Here is a 20,606-nt window from a genome sequence, read left to right as displayed (position 1 = left end):
CCCGCCCCAGGCCTCCTGCCTACCAGATGTCTCCAAACATCGTCAGGTATTCTGTCCAGACGGCCTGCACTTCTCAGATGCCACAAGCCTTAACGTGTGTAGTGTCAGCTGTCTCAGTAAGTCCACTCCTAGTATGTACTTGGTTGCAGAGCCATAGTTAGGTACCAAGTTGTTTGTTTCATCAATGTTTTGAATCAAAATACTGAAGACTACCCAAAGAGGGGCTAGTCAAATCATTCTTGAATACTGTCCATAAAAAAGATGCTTAACTACATTTAAAGCCATGGGAAAGTGGCCATACTACAGTCTAGTCATATTGTTATTAATTAGAAAATGTCTAACCAGAAAAGTGTGAAGAGGGACAGCTTCATTACAATGTGGCAGGCCGAATGGCATAAGTCCCTCAGAACACCTGAACACACAAGATGAAATACAGAAACCCTCTTTAAATACAGGGCTGAGCCTGTAATAAGAAATGAAATCACCTGGTGATTAATCCCAGCACTTTGGGAGGCCAAGGCAGGAAGATCGCTTGAGCCCAGGAGTTCAAAACCAGCCTGGGCAACAAAGCAAAACCTCATCTCCACAAAAGATAAAAATATTAGCAGGGTGTGACAGCAGGCCAGTTATTTGGTGTAGTCCCAGCTACTTGGGAGGCTGCTTGAGCCCAGGAGTTTGAGGCTGCAGGGAGCTATGATGGTACCACTGCACTCCAGTCTGGGGGACAGTGAGAGCCTGTCACTCACTCACATACATACATGCATGCATGAATAAACAATGAAGAATGAATCAATGAATGAACGAAATCCTCAGAGGCCAATGAAAAAGCAAATCCTGCAAGATAGTCATGAACTTGGGTTTTCAATGGGCTGAAGAAGCAACACCTGCAAAGCGGGCTTTGGAAACACTGGCTCCACAGAAGGGAGGATGGAGGGGAGTAGGGAGGGGAGGACGCCACACAAAGAAACATGGGGCAGAAATGTCTTTAAATTTATCTTCTACTTTCTTAATTTTCTTTTCACCTAAGTCTGATCTTTTCATGCCTTTTTGACAGAGATTTTAATAACTATGATTTTCATTTTCAGTAGTTCCATTTAGGGCTTTCCAATCTGTTCTTTTTGGAGTGATTTGTTGCTTTTTTATGTTTTCAGGTTAGTCATTTTAAGCCTACTTGTTTTAGAGTCTACCTAATGGCTTTATTACTTGAAATGCTTGGAGAACTATAACCTGTTTATTATGTGTGTTCGCTCTTGCTCATGATCAGCTGTTTCCTTGGTGGCTAAATGGTAACTTTACATTTCAAGCTCATCTTCAATGAGGCTTTTCCTGTGCATGTCCTATGTGGCCTGAGGTGAAGAAATTTCTTTGTCTGAAGTGGGAACTTCCTCTGCTGAGAGTAATTTCTCCTTACAACAGATTTTTGGTTTTATTCTGTCAAACAGTCCAAGGGTATCAATGACTGGGTCTAGTTTTCTTTTGTTATTTTCTCCCTGGGGACTCCCTACATTGCCCAGGCTGGTCTGGAACTCCTGGCCTCAAGAAATCCTCCTGCTTCAGCCTCTCAACGTGCTGGGATTACAGACTTGAGCCACCTCATGTGGCCCTGGGTCTAGATTTCATACAGAATGAGTACCTAAGCCCATGGAGGCTCAAAAGACTATTTAACGTTCTCAACCTACACTTCGCGCCCCCCGCCCCGTCAGAGTCCAGGTTAAAATAAACAAGGTGCATGTCATCTCCCCGGGGCAACAGGTAGGAGATCTCCATTCTAATTCTCCGCCCTTAACAGGCTCTTCACTCCTTCACATGAGTGATAAAACCCAAGCCTCTATACAGCTGAGGTGAGAACAGCTCCCCATGATGGCCTCAGCGACGCCCCCATGCTTGCCACCCTAAGTTTTAGTCCTCCCGTCTGCTTCCTTTCCGGTAATTCTCTTACCTTTTTATTAGCTCAACTATACACTGAAAAAAGAAGTTTGTTACTTATTTCAAATTACCTAGTCCACTATATAACAAAAACCGAGAAAATTTACTGTAAAGTTTTTTGGTTTTTTTTTTTTTTTTTTTTTTTTTTTTTTTTTTAAGACGGAGTCTCGCTCTGTAGCCCAGGCTGGAGTGCAGCTGACTACGAGCTCCGCCTCCCAGATTCATGCCATTCTCCTGCCTCAGCCTCCCAGCCTCCCAAGTAGCTGGGACTACAGGTGCCTGCCACCACACCAGGCTAATTTTTTGTATTTTTAGTAGAGACAGGGTTTCGCTGTGTTAGCCAGGATGGTCTCCATTTCCTGACCTCATGATCCGCCCGCCTCAGCCTCCATATTGGGATTACAGGTGTGAGCCATACTGCCCAGCCTACTGTCAAGTTTTTAAAAAGCAGACTGCAAATCAAGTATATAAATTTAAAATACGAAAATAAGGCCAGGTGTGGTGGTTCCCACCTGCAATCCCAGCACTTTGGGAGGCCAAGGTGGGTGGATCACTTGAGCTCAGTTTGAGACCAGCCTGGCCAACATGGCAAGACCCCATTTCTACTAAAAATACAAAAAAATTAGCTGGGCATGGTGGCACATGCCTGTAATCCCAGCTACTATGGAGGCTAAAGCAGGAAAATCACTTGAACCTGGGAGGCAGAGGTTGCAGTGAGCTGAGATCATGCCACTGCACTGCAGCCTGGGTGACAGAGCAGGACTCCATCTCAAAAACAAAAAAAAAAAGAAAAAATATGTATATATGTATTTTTACACATGTACGTGTGTGTGTGTGTGTGTGTTTGTGTATATATATGTATGGATAAAAAAGTCACCACAATAGACAGGATACCAGAGAACCAAAAGAAGCCAAAAGTTTTGAGCACTTTTGATTTCTTTCTGCATGTCTCTTTTCCCAAATAATTTTTAAATTTCTATTATAAATTAAGTGGAAAATGTTTAATTGAAAGACACATCCCATAACTTAATAGCAGAAGAGTAATCACTGTGTACGGCCAGTATTCGCCGTCAAAGCCCAGGTCCCAGAGTTTAAACTGGGAGGAGACACAGGCCAGTGCTCGAAGGGTGGCTCACCTCAGAATCTAGTCTCTGGGCAGTCATGACCTCCACAGCTTCCCCTCCAGGTCCCACTTGTCTCCTCACATCCCCCCTCACTCACTGGCTGCTCCCTTAGAACCCTTTGAGGTCATGTCAACACCGAGTTACTGCTCTTCCCATGGTTCCCCCTGGAACAGGATGTGGGGGTCAGGAATCTGGGGAAGGACGTTCTCAAACTGCATCTATGTCCAGTATTCCATGGGGCTCTCACTGGATCTAAAAACCCTTCTCCTCACCCCAGACACCAGAATCCAGCCCCAGGAGAAATGCCCTTTAGCCTGCATATTATTCCACGTGACACAAAAAGTGTCTTTATAACTGTTGTTTTCACGGAAGCAGTGGTTTCCAAATGTTTTTAATCATGTAATCCATCAGTAAAAAAACTTTTAAGCTGGGTGCAGTGGCTCACACCTGTAATCCCAGGACTTTGGGAGGCCGAGGCGGGCGGATCACAAGGTCAAGAGATCGAGACCAGCCTGGCCAAACGGTGAAACCCCGTCTCTACTGAAAATACAAAAATTAGCTGGGCGTGGTGGCACATGCCTATAGTCGCAGCTACTCAGGGGGCTGAGGCAGGAAAATCGCTTGAACCCGGGAGGCAGAGGTTGCAGTGAGCCGAGACTGTGCCACTGCACTCCAGCCTGACAAAACAGCGAGACTCTATCTCAAAAAAACAAAACAAAACAAAACAACCACTTAAGACTGCATCCCCAATATATTTGTAAATATATAACTATGTTGCATAATAAAACATGCAAAAAAATTAAAAAGAATGAAATAACTATAATATAAACTGAAGTTTGGACATTTACTTATTTAACCAATATCGTGGATCACAGTTTACATGGAAGATTCCAGGTAACTCAGTCTAAGAGAAATATTCATTTTATGCTTAGTAACAATGAGGAAAATCCTCAATAGATGCCAAGAACCTATATTACCCCAAAGAACCAAGACGTTCACTTGCATTTCGGCTTCCTTACCACCTAAGCCATCTGTTTTCTCAAAACTTTACGGGTGATTTTTTAATCTCTTATCCTGAATGAAGCCTATTTACATTCTGTGTTCTCCTTGCAAAAGTAGTACATTATTCAAAGCAATAATATGACATTAACTCCCCATTCTTTAGTCAATATCATTAAGATATTAACATTACTGAAAGAACACTGCCAATCATACAAAGCAGTCAGACCTCCCTAATTCAAACAGGGAATAGGTTGACAGTAAAAATTGGAGGTATTTAAAGCACAACAAAAAAATTACTATTTTTGAACATACAATAGTACATACACCTGATACCATTAAAATTAGGTAAATAAAATATTTAATTCAAACTGGTTCTTTATTATGAATAATTAGATTCATAAGTTGAAGGAATTACTGAGTTTGAAAACACACTTAATTTCAGCCTTTGAATTTGAAAACTCATCCCAATCTTGAATTCTTCATATATTCCAGAAAGATGAAGAAAACTCAGAGAGAATACTCGGTTTTGAAGTTTTCAATTGGTAAGAATCATGTGCACCATGCCCACATTACTTCCCCCTGCACTGAAGAGATGGCTTAGCTAATGAAACACTGGCCTAATAATGCAGTAGACAAACACACGTTACAAAGATGAAAAATCCCCCATGTCTGTGCCTGCTCAGGTAACTGATGCTATTATTAGGGACCTAATCACTCAGATACTTTAAATTTTCATGGACCATGTCTTCTGGTCTACTAGAGAGGCATAAATTGATGCACACATCTTGACTCAAATCCAGTCCCTGGCTACATAAGAAAGGAAACATAAGGAAAAGAAAATTGCACCCATTGTTCATTGCTTTCTAAAACCTTTGCCTCCCTACCTCAAAGTCTACAAAGTCTTTTCGCTGTTTAATATGAGACCTACCACTGTACCTGGAAAACATACTATTTTTATATAAATACTTGTGACTATTATTTTTCACAGTTAAAAAAAATTGATACATTATTTTGCTAATTATTCTTCTCTTGTGAGACTTTAGCAGAAGTCTCGGACAGAAGAAACCCTGGGACAATCAGGAGTGATATTCTACCCAGGAGCCACAGTTAGCCTCCAAATACATTTCTATCTTTGTTATGCTTTGCTGCATGGAACCAGCGTCCTCTGGTGGCCACTCTGCTTAGCACTCAAGCTACGACTTACTTCTCACTAAGATGCCCGGGCAGTGGCTGTTCACAGACATGCCCATGGAACATTCAGCCTTGAACTTCTGGATTCAAGCAATCCTCCTGCCTCAGCCTCCTGAGTAGCTGAGACTACCAGGTGTGTGCCACTGCACCTGGCTTCTAAACATATGATTTCATTATCGTTATTAGTATATGCTGGTGGGTACTTAGTTTAGAACCAATTATTATTATTAATTTTTTTTTGAGATGGAGTCTCACTTAGTCACCCAGGCTGGAGTGTAGTGGCACGATCTCAGCTCACTGCCATCTCTGCCTCCTGGCTTCAAGTGATTCTCCGGCCTCAGCCTTCTGAGTAGCTGGGATCACAGGCGCATGCCATCATGCCTAGCTAGTGTAGTGTTGTGTGTGTGTGTGCGTGTATGTGTGTGTGTTTTCTTTTTGAGACTGAGTCTCGCTCTGTCGCCCAGGCTGGAGTATGGCGACATGATCTCAGCTCACTGTAACCTCTGCCTCCCAGGTTCAAGTGATTCTCCTGCCTTGGCCTCCTGAGTAGCTGAGACTATAGGCGCGTGCCACCACATCCAGCTAATCTTTTGTATTTTTAGTGGAGACAGGGTTTCACTGTGTTAGCCAGGATGGTCTCGATCTCCTGACCTCGTGATCCACCTGCCTCAGCCTCCCAAAATGCTGGGATTATAGGCGTGAGCCACTGCGCCTGGCCTAATTTGTATATTTTTTAGTAGAGTCAGGGTTTCGCCGTGTTGACCAGGCTGGTCACGAACTCGTGACCTCAAGCGATCCGCCCGCCATGGCCTCCAAAAGTGCTGGGATTACAGGCATGAGCCACCACGCCAGGCTGAACACAACTATTTACTCATGGCAATGACACCCATGAAGGTAAACTTATTTCATAAAATTAAGTAATACACCTTTTTGATTATAATGAAAATATGACCTCATTAGTTTGTTGACCCTTCTAAAGACATCAGGTACAAATCTCTTACTGGAATTTAGCATTTTCTTCAATTACGAAACAGACATAAACACAGACATAAACACAGACATAAGCACAGTCACAAATATTCATTTGAAGTGACAGACTCCACAGTAATACTGGTTCTAATAATGTCTGCTTCTCTAAGGACTGAGCTATCCTAACCCTTACCAGCATGCTCTAACTTGCTGACAGAGCCCTCAACGATGACAGGAAGGGGGTTGAACCAGGCTTTCCATGCACTGAGTGTATTTGTTAATAACTCCAAGAAAAAACAGAACAACACCCTCAGAATTTCTAGAATTCACAGGTGTGAGTAGTCCTCACAGTTGATGTATTCATCCACCATGTCCCGGATGGCCTGGGGCATCACATAAGAATACAGGTAGGCATAATACTGTCAGAGGAATTCTAGAAATTCTGAGGGTATTTTTGGTTGTGAGCAAATAATTTACATAGTACTTATGTGCCAACACTATTCTTAGAGCCTTACATATATTAACTCAGAAATTCTTAAGTTTTTTGTTTGATGGACATCGCCTGTACCTCTGGCTTGGCAATCTGGTCAAGGCTGTGGACTCCTCAAAATAATGTTTTTAGATATATAAACTGCAATACACAGGATGACAAAGGAAGGAAGTTTCAGTAAAACACAGTGACACACATGCACTTTTCCTAATGCATTAAATAACAACATCTAGAAGAAAGGGAATAACTGCCGTGAATTCAAAGTGGTAACAAATAGAAACAATACTTTTTGCAGATATTCCAACAAAGGTAATGTGATACGAAGATATCTATGATTTCTACTGGTGACAAATCAGTTACTACAAATACTATTGTGAACTGTAGCCTGTTTCATAATTGAAGAAAATGCTAAATTCCAGTAAGAGATTAATAAAAATAATGATGCAACATCTTTCCCACCCAAGTTCCAAACCTTCTGATCTCTATCCATTGCCCTTAGGAATGAAGGGCCCCTGTCGTAACAACTCATTTAAGCCCACAATCCTTTGATGAGGTAGGTAGTATCATCCCTATCGTATGAATGAGGACTCTGAGGTACAGTGCAGTTACGTGCTGCGCTACTGTAAAACAAGTGAAGTAAACATGCGCGCATCCACAGTCCCACCAGCGGCGGGACCTCACCTTGATGGGGGGCTTCCGAGTGATGTGGGAGACAAGGAAGTTCATGGCGATGTCCTCACAGTTGATGTATTCATCCACCATGTCCCGGATGGCCTGGGGCATCACATAAGAATACAGGTAGGCATAATACTGTCAGAGGAAGAAAAAGAACCACATGCTGTGTTAGAAGACACAGGTTGTTGGCTTTCAGCCAAAATATGCATGGATGGAGGGGCTGTTTGGGTGTGGCAGTAACTAGGAGGTATTCCTGGCACTCAGGGCTGGGGCCGGGGATTAGAGACATCCTGTCGTGTGGATCTTCTGCAGTGAGGAATTATCCCATTCAAATTGCCATCATCACCCCCTTTAGTAACAATGTCATATCATCTTCTTGGTACCGCAGCAATTTTGAAATCAGTATAAAGATTTGTCAAACTAGGTCAGATGCTGGTTCAGTTGAACACTATTTTATCTCTAACAATGGTGAAAAAAAAAAAAAAAGATAAGTGAGGGAAAAAAGCCTGGTTATTTTCTCAGATCTCAATAAATCACAGAACCATGAAACACACGATCCCTCGCTGCCTCCTGTACAGATTCTCGAGTCTGGTCACTACTCGCTATCGGCCCTGGCTACCCCCTGCTCCCAGCCACCTTCATCTCTTGTCTGGATTCTCCACATCAGCTCCTAAAGATTCTCCCTGCTGCCATATTCTTCCCTATGTGCTAGTCCCAGCACAGCAGGTGACTGTGTTAACACTCAAGCCAACTGAACATGTCACCCCTTCCCTCCAAAGCCTCCAACACTTCCCATCTCACTCAGAGTAAAAGGCAAAGTTCTCAGACTGTCCTACAAGGCCCACAGAGGGGCGTGCTGGAGCCACTCACACCTGCTCATGAATGCCCACCGCTACATTTTCAGAATGTTGTGAGCTTGTTGTTAAACATAGCCATTAAAGACGTAATTACATAAACTTCAAATTAAATAATTATATTAAAAATCCATGCAATAAATACCTTCAACTCATTACTTCCTAACTTTGTATTTTACTATTAACTTGAGGTTACCTATATCTACTGTTTATGTTGAAATTACTATGTAATGGTGTACAACTGGGTATCTCTTCCCAAATCCATGTTCAGTGACTCATGTTGATAACTTCAAATCAGCCAAGGTAAGAATATTTATTCATACCACAGAAATCAGCAAATACTACAAGACAGGGCACATGTTAACTGCTGTATGTTGCAATTTGCTGTAATGAACAAATGAATAGGTGAAGTGCCCAGCTAAACTGATTAACTGATTAACATATTTCATTACCTACAATATAATCTATTTAGTGAAATAATAAAATTTTTTTGTAACACAGAACAAATGTGCTCATTTAAGATAAACTAACTTAAACAGCAAAGTACTTAAGAGTTGGTGAACTTAAAAAATGAATTGTACTTTTTTTTTTTTTTTTTTAAAACAAAAAGGTGATCCAGGCTGGACATGGTGGCTCATGCCTGTAATCCCAACACTTTGTTTGGGAGGCCAAGGTGGGTGAAATGCTTGAGCCCAAGAGTTCAAGGCCAGCCTGGGCAACATAAGGAGAAGACCTCATAGCTACGAAAAATAAAAAAAATAGCCAGATGTAGTGGTGTGTGCCTGTAATGCCTGCTACTCAGGAGGCTGAGGTGAGAAGATCGCTCGAGCCTGGGAGTTCTAGGCTGCACTGAGCCATGGTTGTGCCACTGCAATCCAGCCTGGGTGACAGAGTGAGATTCCGTCTCAAAAAAAAAAAAAAAATAGTAAGAATAAATAAAATAAAAAATAATACATTTTTTAAAAAAGGTAATTCAAATTTATTGACCCTTTAAATGGCCAGTGACTGTCCTTAGTATGCTGATGAGAATGTATTAACGTAACTCATGTCTTGAAAGAAGTGACATTTTAATAATAAGAACTGCCTTTTAATAATAATTTTTTTAAAAACTATGATGAAAGCATTATCAGAATAAATGTTCAGTTATTTCCATCAGCATGTGGTTCTGCTGTCAAAAATGATTTATGTTGGCCAGGCACAGTGGCTCACGCCTATAATCCCAGCACTTTGGGAGGCCAAGGTGGGTGGATCACTTAAGGTCAGGAGTTCGAGACCAGCCTGGCCAACATCTGTCTCTTATACACATCTAGATGTGTATAAGAGACAGCTACTAAAAATACAAAAATTAGCCAGGCGTGGTGGCACATGCCTGTAATCCCAGCTACTAGGGAGGCTGAGTCAGAAGAATTGCTTGAACCCAGGAGGCAGAGGTTGCAGCGAGCCAAGATCACACTACTGCACTCCAGCCTGGGCAAAGAAGTGAGAAGACTCCACCTCAAAAAGAAAAGAAAAGAAGAAAAAAAAAAAGTTTAATTTAGAAACAGACTTGACTTGCTGTAACACACAGTATCAAGATTTTCAAAAATAATAAAACATATTCAATCATACTGCTTTCACTAAAATTTAAGACTTTAGTGATCACATTATTTTAAAATTTTGTTTCATCTTTATTTCAACCTTTAAAAAATATCTATCACATGCATGGATCACTTGAGGTCAGGAATTCAAGACTAGCCTGACCAACATAGTGAAATCCCACCTCTACTAAATATATAAAAATTAGCCAGGTGTGGTGGCATGCTCCTGCAGTCCCAGCTACTCAGGAGGCTGAGGCAGGAGAATTGCTTGAACCTAGGAGGCAGAGATTGCAGGGAGCCGAGATCGTGCCACTGCACTCCAGCCTGGGCCACAGAGCACGGCTCAGTCTCAAAAAAATAAAAACAAAATGAGTGTAAGAAAAACAAGGAGCCACAGGCAGGTGAGCGCACACAGACCCCATCATGGGCCCCAACTACAGGAGCAGCCGTCACGAAGCCCCAGCCAGGGCCTCATAGGACCTGATCTTCATTTGTATTGCAGCTCAGGTCTTTTATGAAATCTTCTGATTTTTAAAAGTTGTCAGTGTATAGGACAACACTAGAGGGCCCAAAAGTCTCTCTGGAAGCCAACTGAGGCTTGGGGGCTGCTAGTCTGTAATCTTTATAGATTTTCACACAGAAAAAATACTAAATTTCATTAAGTAAATGATTTCTTGAAAGTAGAGGTACCTGACCGTTCGTGGTTTTAAAGAACAATCTGAATCTGAGAAGGCAATTCAGAAGAAAAGTACATCCTCAAGGTATGAGTAGACACTGCTAAGATCAGTCAGTGGCTCCTTCTTAGCTGACCAGCTGCTAACACCCTGCTCCTCTCACCCTACTTGCAATTCCCCAAACAAAGCCCACCCAAGGAAAGGAAGTCCTGAGGAGAAGTGCAAGAATGGGATGAATGTATCAACTTCACACATTAAGTTTTTAAAAGAACAGCTGAAAGTTTAATGACTGCTTAGGCTGGTTCAAAATGTCCCTATAGGTCAGGCACAGCGCCTCACATCTGTAATCCCAACACTTTGGGAGGCTAATGCGGGCAGATCGCTTGAGCCCAGGAGTTGGAGACCAGCCTGAGCAACATTGCAAAACCGCGTCTTTACAAAAAATACCAAAAAAAAAAGAAAAAAATTAGGTGTAGTGATGCATGCCTGTCGTCCCAGCTACCCAGGAGGCAGAGGCAGGAGGGTCACCTGGTCCCAAGAGGTTGAGGCTGCAGTGAGCCGAGATCCCACTATTACACTCCAGCCTGGGCGACAGTGAGACCCTGTCTTAAAAAACAAAAAAAAAGTCCCTATAAAAATGAATTGTATTGTTCTATTTGAGGTGACCGGCAAGATGCCGCCACCTAAGATGTGAACTATGTAAGGGAGAAAATACTTCAAGGAGCTGGGGAGAGACGGTGAGGGAAAAGTTTATCTGAAGTGTCTGAGGGGCAAACGGGAGATATGCTGAAAACAATTAAATACACAAACGCAAACCTCAGCAAGAAAGGCCAAGGCTGGAATACAGAAGAGGAAATCACCAGCCTGCAGATGCTAAGAAAAGCCTCGAAACCTTGAGTGTGTGAGAGAACGCCTAGGGAAAATACGAAGAGCAACAGAGGCTAGACCCCGGGACGCTTCACCATCCATGCAGAGAAAGCGGTGGGAGGGTCTTCTGTGAGGACAGTGAAGGCGCCAGAACCATGGAGGGTGTGAATGCAGACAAAGAGAAGGAGGCAGGTGCCACCAACTTTGGTAACTGTCAGGGCACGATGAAAAGGCTAGCTGATGGCAGGAAGACAGACGACAGGAGCTGCAAATGAGACTTTATGTGCCAGTTGGGAAGGAAGTGTCATTGGTAAGCAATGAAAACGTTCCCTACGCCTGCCCTGTGCCAAAGCACAGATGTGGGGAAATGAGTGCCTCAAAGTCTACAGGAAAAGGCTAAAGGGAGCACTGTCTTCAGAGAAGACTCGGGACAGAAGAGGTGCTCTGTGAGGTGGGCAGTGGGGGTAATGCCAGGGTAATCTTAGAATAGGGACTCCTCAGGGCCCGGGAAGACCTCAGGAGGGAGGTAGAGAGCAGCACTCACGGACACAGAAGGCAAACCACATACAGCACTGTAAACTTTCTGGAAGCCACATCGTTAAAAAGTAAAAAGAGACAGTAAAATTCAGTAATTTTATTTAACCCAGTAATCCAAACTAACTGCATTTCAAGATGCAATCAATATAAACAATTACTGAGCTATGTGACATCCTTTGTTACAAGTTTTCGAAAGCTGTTGTGCACTTTACACTTAACAGCACGTCTCCATTCTGACCAGTCATGTGCCAGGTGCTCTGTGGCCACACGTGGTCAGGGGCCACTTTACAGAATGGAAGAGGTAGAGAGGGAAGACAGGCCAAGAGCAAAAAACAGAACACAGAACAGTAGAGGAGGAAAGACTGCAGGCTCCTAAGCTTCAGATAGTCAGTGAAAATCAGATTATGAGACACAGTGAAAGAATAAGCACTAAAGTATCACAAAGAACTGGCAGAGCCACACAGAGGCTCATCGCGGGGCCTGGGACAGGCATGGTACATCTAAGTCAGAAAAGTGCCCAGGTCACCTTCTGATAGCCGGGCCACATCTGGGGTGGCAATGTTGAAACCGGAAGGTATTTGAGGTGTCTTTTATCCCAGAGCCCTCAGTTTTACAAAGGGAGAGCCAACGCCCAGAAAGATAAAGTGGTTTCCAAATAGCCTGTGTGCAACTGTACAGGCAGCCCTCTCATCTTGACTTTTTATCCCAGAATTGCTCTAAGCATCTTGATCATTGTCTCTGAAAATGGAAACAACTGACTTCTAGCACAGAAGAAACACGTAAGAAGCATTAGGAGAGCTAAGCTAAGGGCAGCATTCCACTATCACACAAAGGCCAAACTCTCACCAAGTCAATGCCATTATTACCAGCTTTTTCCTACCTTGTGAAAGAAGGCAGCACCTGTCAGCACCATGGACAGCTCACACGAGTAGTTGGAGTTGTAGAGCCAGGACTGATGGGGGATGTCCCATGCGTGGTAACGGCCAGGGAAGCCCACGATGCGGTCCCGAGCTTCTCTCCACACCCTTGAAAAACACAAGTGCATACACAGACCTGAGTACAAAGCTCTAGGGTCATCAAAAGCGTTCACAGTTATTGCCTCTACCTTACAAGCAAGCTCTCTGGCCCTTAGGCTTTTACTTCTCTTATCCTTTCAAAATAAAACAAAATCAACAACAAGCCAAACAGGATGAAAGTAAATAAGGTACCATATTCAGCTTCCTTAATAAGCACTTGCACATTGTTCCTCTAGCAGTCAGTATCCTCCAACCCTTCCAGAAAGAATAAGTCATAACTTGGGAAAGGGGTCTCCAGCATGGGGTATGTACAATAATCTACTAAGGAGGTCTCCAGAATGGGGTATGTACAATAATCTACTAAGAAGCAGGAAGATGATATCAATTTCAATTCTTTTTTTAGCTTATTTAATTTCCAAGAAAGGGCCGGGCAGGGTGGCTCATGCCTGTAACCTCAGCACTTGGGAGGCCAACACAGGAGGACCGCTTGAAGCATGGAGTTGGAGACCTGCCTGGGCAACATAGCAAGATCCTGTCTCTACAAAAAAAAATTGTTTCTAATTAGCTGGGCATGGTGGAGTACAACTGTACTACCAGCTACTTGGGAGGCTGAGGTGGAAGGACTGCCTGAGTCCAAGAGTTCAAGGCTGCAGTGAGCTGTGATTGCACCACTGCACTCGGCCTGAGCAACAGAGCAAGACCTGGCTCTAAAAATGAATGAACCAACATTTTCTAAGAAAGGCTTTGTTTTTAATGAGCAGGACATATTAGTTCAGTAGGACGTGTATGTAATTTACATATACTGCACACTTTTCTTTTATGAAGAAGGAACATAATAAAAAGGTTTGGAGACCACTGGTTTAACCACAGAAGACTACTGAACTGCACCACTCCTAATTCCAAATTTGAGCAGGGCTGAGGGAGAAACGTGTATCGTGAGAAGTGGTCTACAGAACCATACAACTGAAAGGTTTCATTAAATGGCAGAAATAAATGGAGAATTCAACATGTTTCAGTAGAAACTTTTATATCATCTCCAAATTTATAGGCAAAGTAGAACAAATAAAATTGGTCCCCAGTGTCACAGGATAAATTGGAGAACTGAAAGCGTTTTAAGCTCCACAGAACCCAACAGGCCTGCAGAAGGGCTGCCAGAGATTTAAACTGCCTGCAAACTCCCTCATCACTTACGTGGAACTTCAGTTCCTAAGACACAGATTTTATTTCAAAAGAGCTCCTCTCCTAGTAAGTCTGGAAGACTCTAATCTAATCCAAAAGATGAGAAATCACAATTTCTATCACAATGTAATAGCCTTCTAGGTGGGTTTTTTAAGACAACTGATTTTTTCTTAATTGTGGCAAAATAAACATAAAATGTACCATCTTAATCATTTTTAAATATGTGGTTCAGTGGCGTTAGAGACATTCACAGTGTTGTTCAATCATCCCGGCCATCCATCTCCAGAACTCTTTCATCTGCCCAAACGGAAACTCTGTCCCCATTAAACACTCATCCCCACTCCCACCTTTCCGCAGCCTCCATTCTGCTCTCGGTCTCTATGAATGACTACCTAGGGACTTCACATAATGGAACCACAGTATTTAGCCCTCTGTGTTGTTTGCACTTCTGTTACAAATAATGCTGCTCTGGCCATTCATGTATTCCTTTCTGTAAGGACATACGCTCTCAAGTCTCTTGGTATACCTTTTCTATCTGTCCCTTACGATTGATTCTATCTCTTTCTTGGCTACATAAGTTGAAGTGAGTCAAGATCTATCTTTGCCAGAGGAAAGAATTCTTAGACTTACCCTTTCCTTTCAACTTAGGTCTGTTTCATTCCCATTAAGGTGAAATAAGCAAATTGGGGAGATTAATAAGAGAAAGGCTTTAGATCAAAGGATGCCCAAACGCATAAGAAAAGGGCCAGGGTAGGAAAAGGTTAGGATGTACAGACAGCAATAATTCACCAGCTCCATTACCAGAGGCTAAATCTCAAACGTGAATGACGGTTAAGAGACACATTAAAAGGCTTCCCATTACTCTCTCACCACCTGCAAATCTGCTGGAAAATAGCATGGGCAAGGTCAGAAATCCCTAAATCAGGGGCTTGGAAGCTATGTTAATGCCAGCTATGTTAATAAGCTTCAAACTCCTTAAAGCTGGGCTTTAATCATCCTTGGATCTAAGGGTTGGCAGTTCTCCTGCTAACACCCCACGACTATGCTCACCACACCAGTCCTTCAGCATGCTCCAAACCACATCACGCTGCAGCAGAAACACACTCCCTGCCGCCCACCCCCTACCACTACCACCTGCAGCAGCAAAACACGCCTGGAGCTACTGCATGGCTTTTTTCCTTTCATAAAAACAAATGGAGAGAGTCAGCTATTTGTTATCGTGTAAAAAAAAATACACCTCGGCTTACAAGGATTTTTTTAAATCACAGCTATCAATAGACTTGCTTCAACAGTACACTAGGCAAGAGGTCAAAGGAAATGTGAGAGGCTGGGTGGAGGAATAAGAACAGATGTTCTAATTTTTCAGAAATGTGTCAAATCATTCTTTACAGATGGATTTAAGACAGATGAGCAATAAAGCCACTGCTCTTTTAATCTGAGCATCTGCTCTTACAAGCCTAAGCCAAAGGCAGCCCCATTGCCAGGTAGGTCAGGTTAGGCCTTTGGTGAACAGAATGGAAGCACAGAGAAAGAACTCTCTATTCTGGATCCACACTTAATTTGAACAAGACCTCCAAAGAAATCTACTCCAGTGGCTTTTTTTTTTTTTTTTAAGCTCTGTTGCCCAGGCTAGAAGTGGCGTGATCTTGGCTCACTGCGACCTCCGCTCCCAGGTTCAAGTAATTCCCCTGTCTCAGCCTCCTGAGTAGCTGGGATTACAGGCACGCGCCAACACGCCCTGCTAATTTTTATATTTTTAGTAAAGACAGGGTTTCGCCATGTTGGCCAGGCTGGTCTCGAACTCCTGACCTCAGGTGATCCACCCGCCTTGGTCTCCCAAAGTGCTGGGATTACTGGCGTGAGCCACTATACCTGACCTCCAGTGGTTTTCAAATGATGTGGGGAAGAACTAATTTTTCCCCAAAATTATTACAGATTAATACTTTGGTAAAATACAACAAAAATGAACTGCCTGGTTTCTAAATATTACACCCAAAGCACAAGCAACCAAAGAAAACAGATCCACTGAATTTCAAAACATGAACTCTGTGCTTCAAATAATACCATCAGGTAAGTAAGAAAATAACCCATGGAATGGGAGAAAATATGTGCAACTCTGATCTCTGATAAGGGACTTGCATCTAGAATATATAAAGAACTCTTATAACATGATAATAAAAAGACAATCCTGGCCTGGTGCGGTGGCTCATGCCTGTAATCCCAGCACTTTGGGAGACCGAGGCAGGTGGATCACCTGAGGTCAGGAGTTCGAGACCAGCCTGGTCAACACGGTGAAACTCCATCTCTACTAAAAATACAAAAATTAGCTGGGCATGGTGGCGGGCGCCTATAGTCCCAGCCACTTGGAAGGCTGAGGCAGGAGAATGGCATGAACCCAGGAGGCAGAGCTTGCAGTGAGCCAAGATCACACCACTACACTCCAGCCTGGGTGACAGAGCAAGACTCTGTCTCAAAAAAAAAAAGGACAATCCAAACAAAAATGGGCAAAGAATGTGAAAAGCCATTTCTCCAAAGAAGGTATACAAAGGCTAACTAACTGATCAATAAGCACATGAAAAGATGTTCAACATTGAGAGAAATGTAAATCACAACTGTATGTCTGGGTACTGTGGCTCATGCCTGTAATCCCAGCACTTGGGAGGCCTGCTGGAGGCCAGGAGTTTCAGACCAATTTGAATAACAAAGTGAGACCCCATCTCTACCAAAAAAAAAAAAAATGTAAAGATTAGCCAGGTGTGGTGATGTGAGCCTGTAGTCCCAGCTACTCAGGAGGATCACTTGAGCCCAGGAGTTCAAGGTTACCACGTGCTAAGATTGCACCACTGTACTCCAGCCTCAGTAACAGTGTGAGACCCCCACCTCAAAAAAAAAAAAAAAAAATACACACACACACACACACACACGAGTTGTCACTTTACAATGACTAGGACGGCTATAAATTTTGAAAATAGAAAATAACAAGCGTTGACGAGGATGTGGAGAAACTAGAAGCTTCATACACTGCTAGTGAGAATGCAGTATGGGGCTGCCACCCAGAAAAACAATTTGACAGGCTCAAAATGTTAAAGCAGCTATCCACATTACTCTTAGGTATACACTCAAGAGGAATGACATGTTCATACAAAAACTTGCACATGAAGGTTCACAGCATTATTCACAATAGCCAAGAAATAGAAATGACCCAAACAGCCATCAACAGAAAATGAATGACTAACTGGTACCTGGGCTGGGCACCATGGCTCAAGCCTGTAATCCCAGCACTTTGGGAGGCCGAGGCAGGCAGGTCGCCTGAGCTCAGGAGTCCAAGACCAGCCTGGGCAACATGGTGAAATCCCATCTCTACTAAAATACAAAAAATAAAATTAGCTGGGTGTGGTGGTCCATACCTGTAATCCCAGCTACTCAGGAGGCTGACAAGAGAGAATCGCTTGAACCTAGGAGGCAGAGGCTGCAATGAGCTGAGATCAAGCCACTACACTCCAGCCTGGGCAACAGAGTGAGACTCCATCTCAAAAAAAAAAAAAAAAAAAAAAGAACTGATACCTCTACAAGATGGATGAACCCTGAAAACGCCATGTTCAGTGAAAGAAGAAAGTCACAAAAGGCCATGCGTGGTTGTACGGTTCTATTTATAGAAAATGTCCAGAATAGGCAAATTTATAGAGACACAAAGATTGAGTGGCTACCTAGGACTGAGAGGGGTTGGAGAAAAATTGGGAGTGGCTGTTAATAGGTACTAGGTACAGGGTTTCCTTCAGTGGTGATGAAGATTTCTATAATTAACCATGGTCATGTTTGTGCAACTCTGAATATACTAAAACCACTGAAACATACACTAATATGAGGAAATTTTATGGTGTCTGAATTATATTGAAGAAATGTTGCAAAAAAAAAAGAACTACAAGAAAAATAATCATATACTTGGATTTCATAGTAAATGTCAAATTGCTTTAAAAGTTTCTGAATGCTTGCCCTCAATTTTTGTACTTACCTCACCATAAACAGGTAACCAACTGTCCCCAAGTCAACATCCCAGTCCCTGACACTCTTAGAGTAGCCTTCATCTACTCCATCCTCTTCCCCGCAGTGACCCTGAAGTGGGATCCTTCAGCAATTCCTAAGACTCAAGAAGGCACGAGAGCTGAAGGCTGGGTGAACGTCGGGAGTGTGACAAACCTGCATTTGAACCCAGAGCTCTGCTGCCACTTCCTAGCTTCTACATGGTTTTGTTCTCTTGTATCTCAATTTACTCCTATATAAAATGGAGACAGCTACAATTTATGTCATCAAATTTTAGAAGGATTAATGAGATAAGACAGAAAAAGTCCTAGGCTAGTCCCTGGCACACAGTACGGGTTCAACATATGTTTAGCATTATCATCGCTGCCATCATTACCACCACCTCCTTTTCCTCCTTCCCTTCTTTTCCCTTTCAAATCATTGCTTCTGACACCCTCTTTCCCCCAAATCTTTTTGGGTCCAGGATCCTGGCACTGTTCCATTGCTCCAACACACAGTAACATGTCACTTCTGCCTGCCTGGAAGTTACTTCCCATTCCTCTAAAAACGAAACCCTCCTATTTCCTTTAGAGAACTACCCTACCCATTGCCTCTACTCTCTGCCCATGTGGTTTGGATTTAAGGATGATACACCTGCAGCACCAGGAGCAGGCAGATAACCACGGTCTAGCCAATCAAAGAATTCCACCTCCCCGGCCACAGAGGGAAGGCCTGTAGGAACGCAGAGCAGAGCCTAGAGGTAAAGAGAGACAGACTCCTCCAACGCCATCGACAAGCCTGCATCCAGCCACGTCCCACATCAGCCCTGACTACCTGTAAGGGTTTCTCAGTTACCATCAGCCAAGAAATTCATTTTGCTGCCTAATCCAGGTTTTCTGTCACTTGCAACCTAAAGTGTTTGACTGGAAATTAGTCTCTCACCGGAACCCAAACATGATTTCGTCATGGCGGAGGTGAGCGTCGTCATCGATGGACAGGATGGCCTCTGTCTCAATTTCATTCCAGGGTAAGAATCGGTTGTTCAAACTGTTCTTCTCAGTACGGACCACCTGTGATGAGGAAGGAAAAACATTAAAAATCAAGGCTGTGTTATGGAAGGTCAAACAAAATGTGTATTTAGGTCTAAGGAGATCATGGCTGGATTTACTGAATAATTTTGACTGATCTCCGCACTTGTAAAATCTTGCGTGTGCCTTTCAGGAATAAAAGCTGCCTTACACTTCAACAAATGTATATGGATTTACCTTTTCAGCTTCATTCGTTAGCTAATTTTCTTGTGAATCAAGCAAAAGCTGAGGATTATTTTACACATGCAATAAACACGATGTAGGGAAATTAAAAACAACTCTCCCCAGAGAACACAAGGTGGCAGAGTGGATCTGAGATTCCAATGGCTATGGAGTTCCCAGCCTGGTCAGTAATTTTAAAACCTAACTCAGAAACCTCGTGAGTCTGTCACTTCTCACTCCCAATTCGAATGCCTTTTTGGGATATAAACCCAAAAAAAGAGCACAGCCCCTCTGGTCGAGATTAATTACTTCACCTTTGCAATTCCTACCTGCAGTGCTGACTACTCGTACACAAACTTTTTCTTTCTTTTCAAGGTGTCATGTACTCAGTACAACAGCTTCTGCATCTTCGGCAAATCCCAATTCAAAAAACATCTAAGTGATTCTACATATATGCAAAGCAGTATTTTCTTCATTAAAAAAAAACTGGTGCTTCAAACAGTACAACTATATAACAAAACAATTTTTATTTTACCATATCTCAGTTTAGTTTACCTACAATGTGGGTGAGTAGCTGTGTTACTCACCTTGCCACCTAATACTCATATAAATCATGACCACAGTCAGTACCTGGATGGCTCATTTTATTCTTAGAGTATCTTTGTCTAATTAGTCCAACCAAAGGGGAACCATTATTTTGCTCTCAAATCCCAAAAACAAAGAGCATGTCGTGAAGAATGATCTTTTTAGAATGCCACGAAAAATCACTTTACTTCCAACAAACTGTTTTACTTGTACTGAGGACAACCTCTACCTGGCATGATGAATTAATTGCATCTGAGGACTTAAATTTATGAATGGTTTCCAAGGAGCTCTGTGACCTACTAGCATGTCTCTTCAGCTTCAAATAATACCTTCCCTCCCGCTGGAGGTCCAGCTAAGACGCCTCTTGCCACACCCTCCTTACCAAGAGAATCCTTTATTCCGTGTTCTTAATGCAGAGCCCTCACACTTCAATCAATTCATTCTAGCACACTTAAAATCCAATTAATTCAGAGCTAGAAGGGCTTTGGAGACTATAGTGTCTCTCACTTTATACATGCAGAAACTGAGGCCCAGAGTGATGTCATACAACTGGCAAGTTGCAAGAGCCAAAACTCTAATTCATACCTTTAAAAAAAAAAAAAGTTCTCGAAGTCTCATCACTATGTTGCCCAGGCTGGTCTAGAACTCCTGAGCTCAAGTGATCCTCCCA

General features: G+C 42.8%; 1 protein-coding gene across 1 annotated transcript in view; it reads right to left on the bottom strand.

Moving 5' to 3' along the window:
* The window catches only part of EXTL3 (exostosin-like glycosyltransferase 3), a 190,584-nt gene that overhangs the window by 3,212 nt on the left and 166,766 nt on the right, over positions 1–20,606 (bottom strand). The window contains exons 5-7 of the mRNA XM_011983900.1: positions 19,044–19,171; positions 12,767–12,911; positions 7,384–7,512 (exon numbers count right to left, since the gene is read on the bottom strand). Coding sequence (XP_011839290.1) covers positions 7,384–7,512; positions 12,767–12,911; positions 19,044–19,171 — 402 coding nt within the window. The remainder of the gene's footprint in view (positions 1–7,383; positions 7,513–12,766; positions 12,912–19,043; positions 19,172–20,606) is intronic.

The sequence above is a fragment of the Mandrillus leucophaeus genome, unplaced genomic scaffold (assembly GCF_000951045.1).
Source record: "Mandrillus leucophaeus isolate KB7577 unplaced genomic scaffold, Mleu.le_1.0 Scaffold256, whole genome shotgun sequence".
In the NCBI taxonomy this organism is placed as follows: Eukaryota; Metazoa; Chordata; class Mammalia; order Primates; family Cercopithecidae; genus Mandrillus; species Mandrillus leucophaeus.
This window is presented reverse-complemented; position numbering and strand designations above follow the sequence as displayed.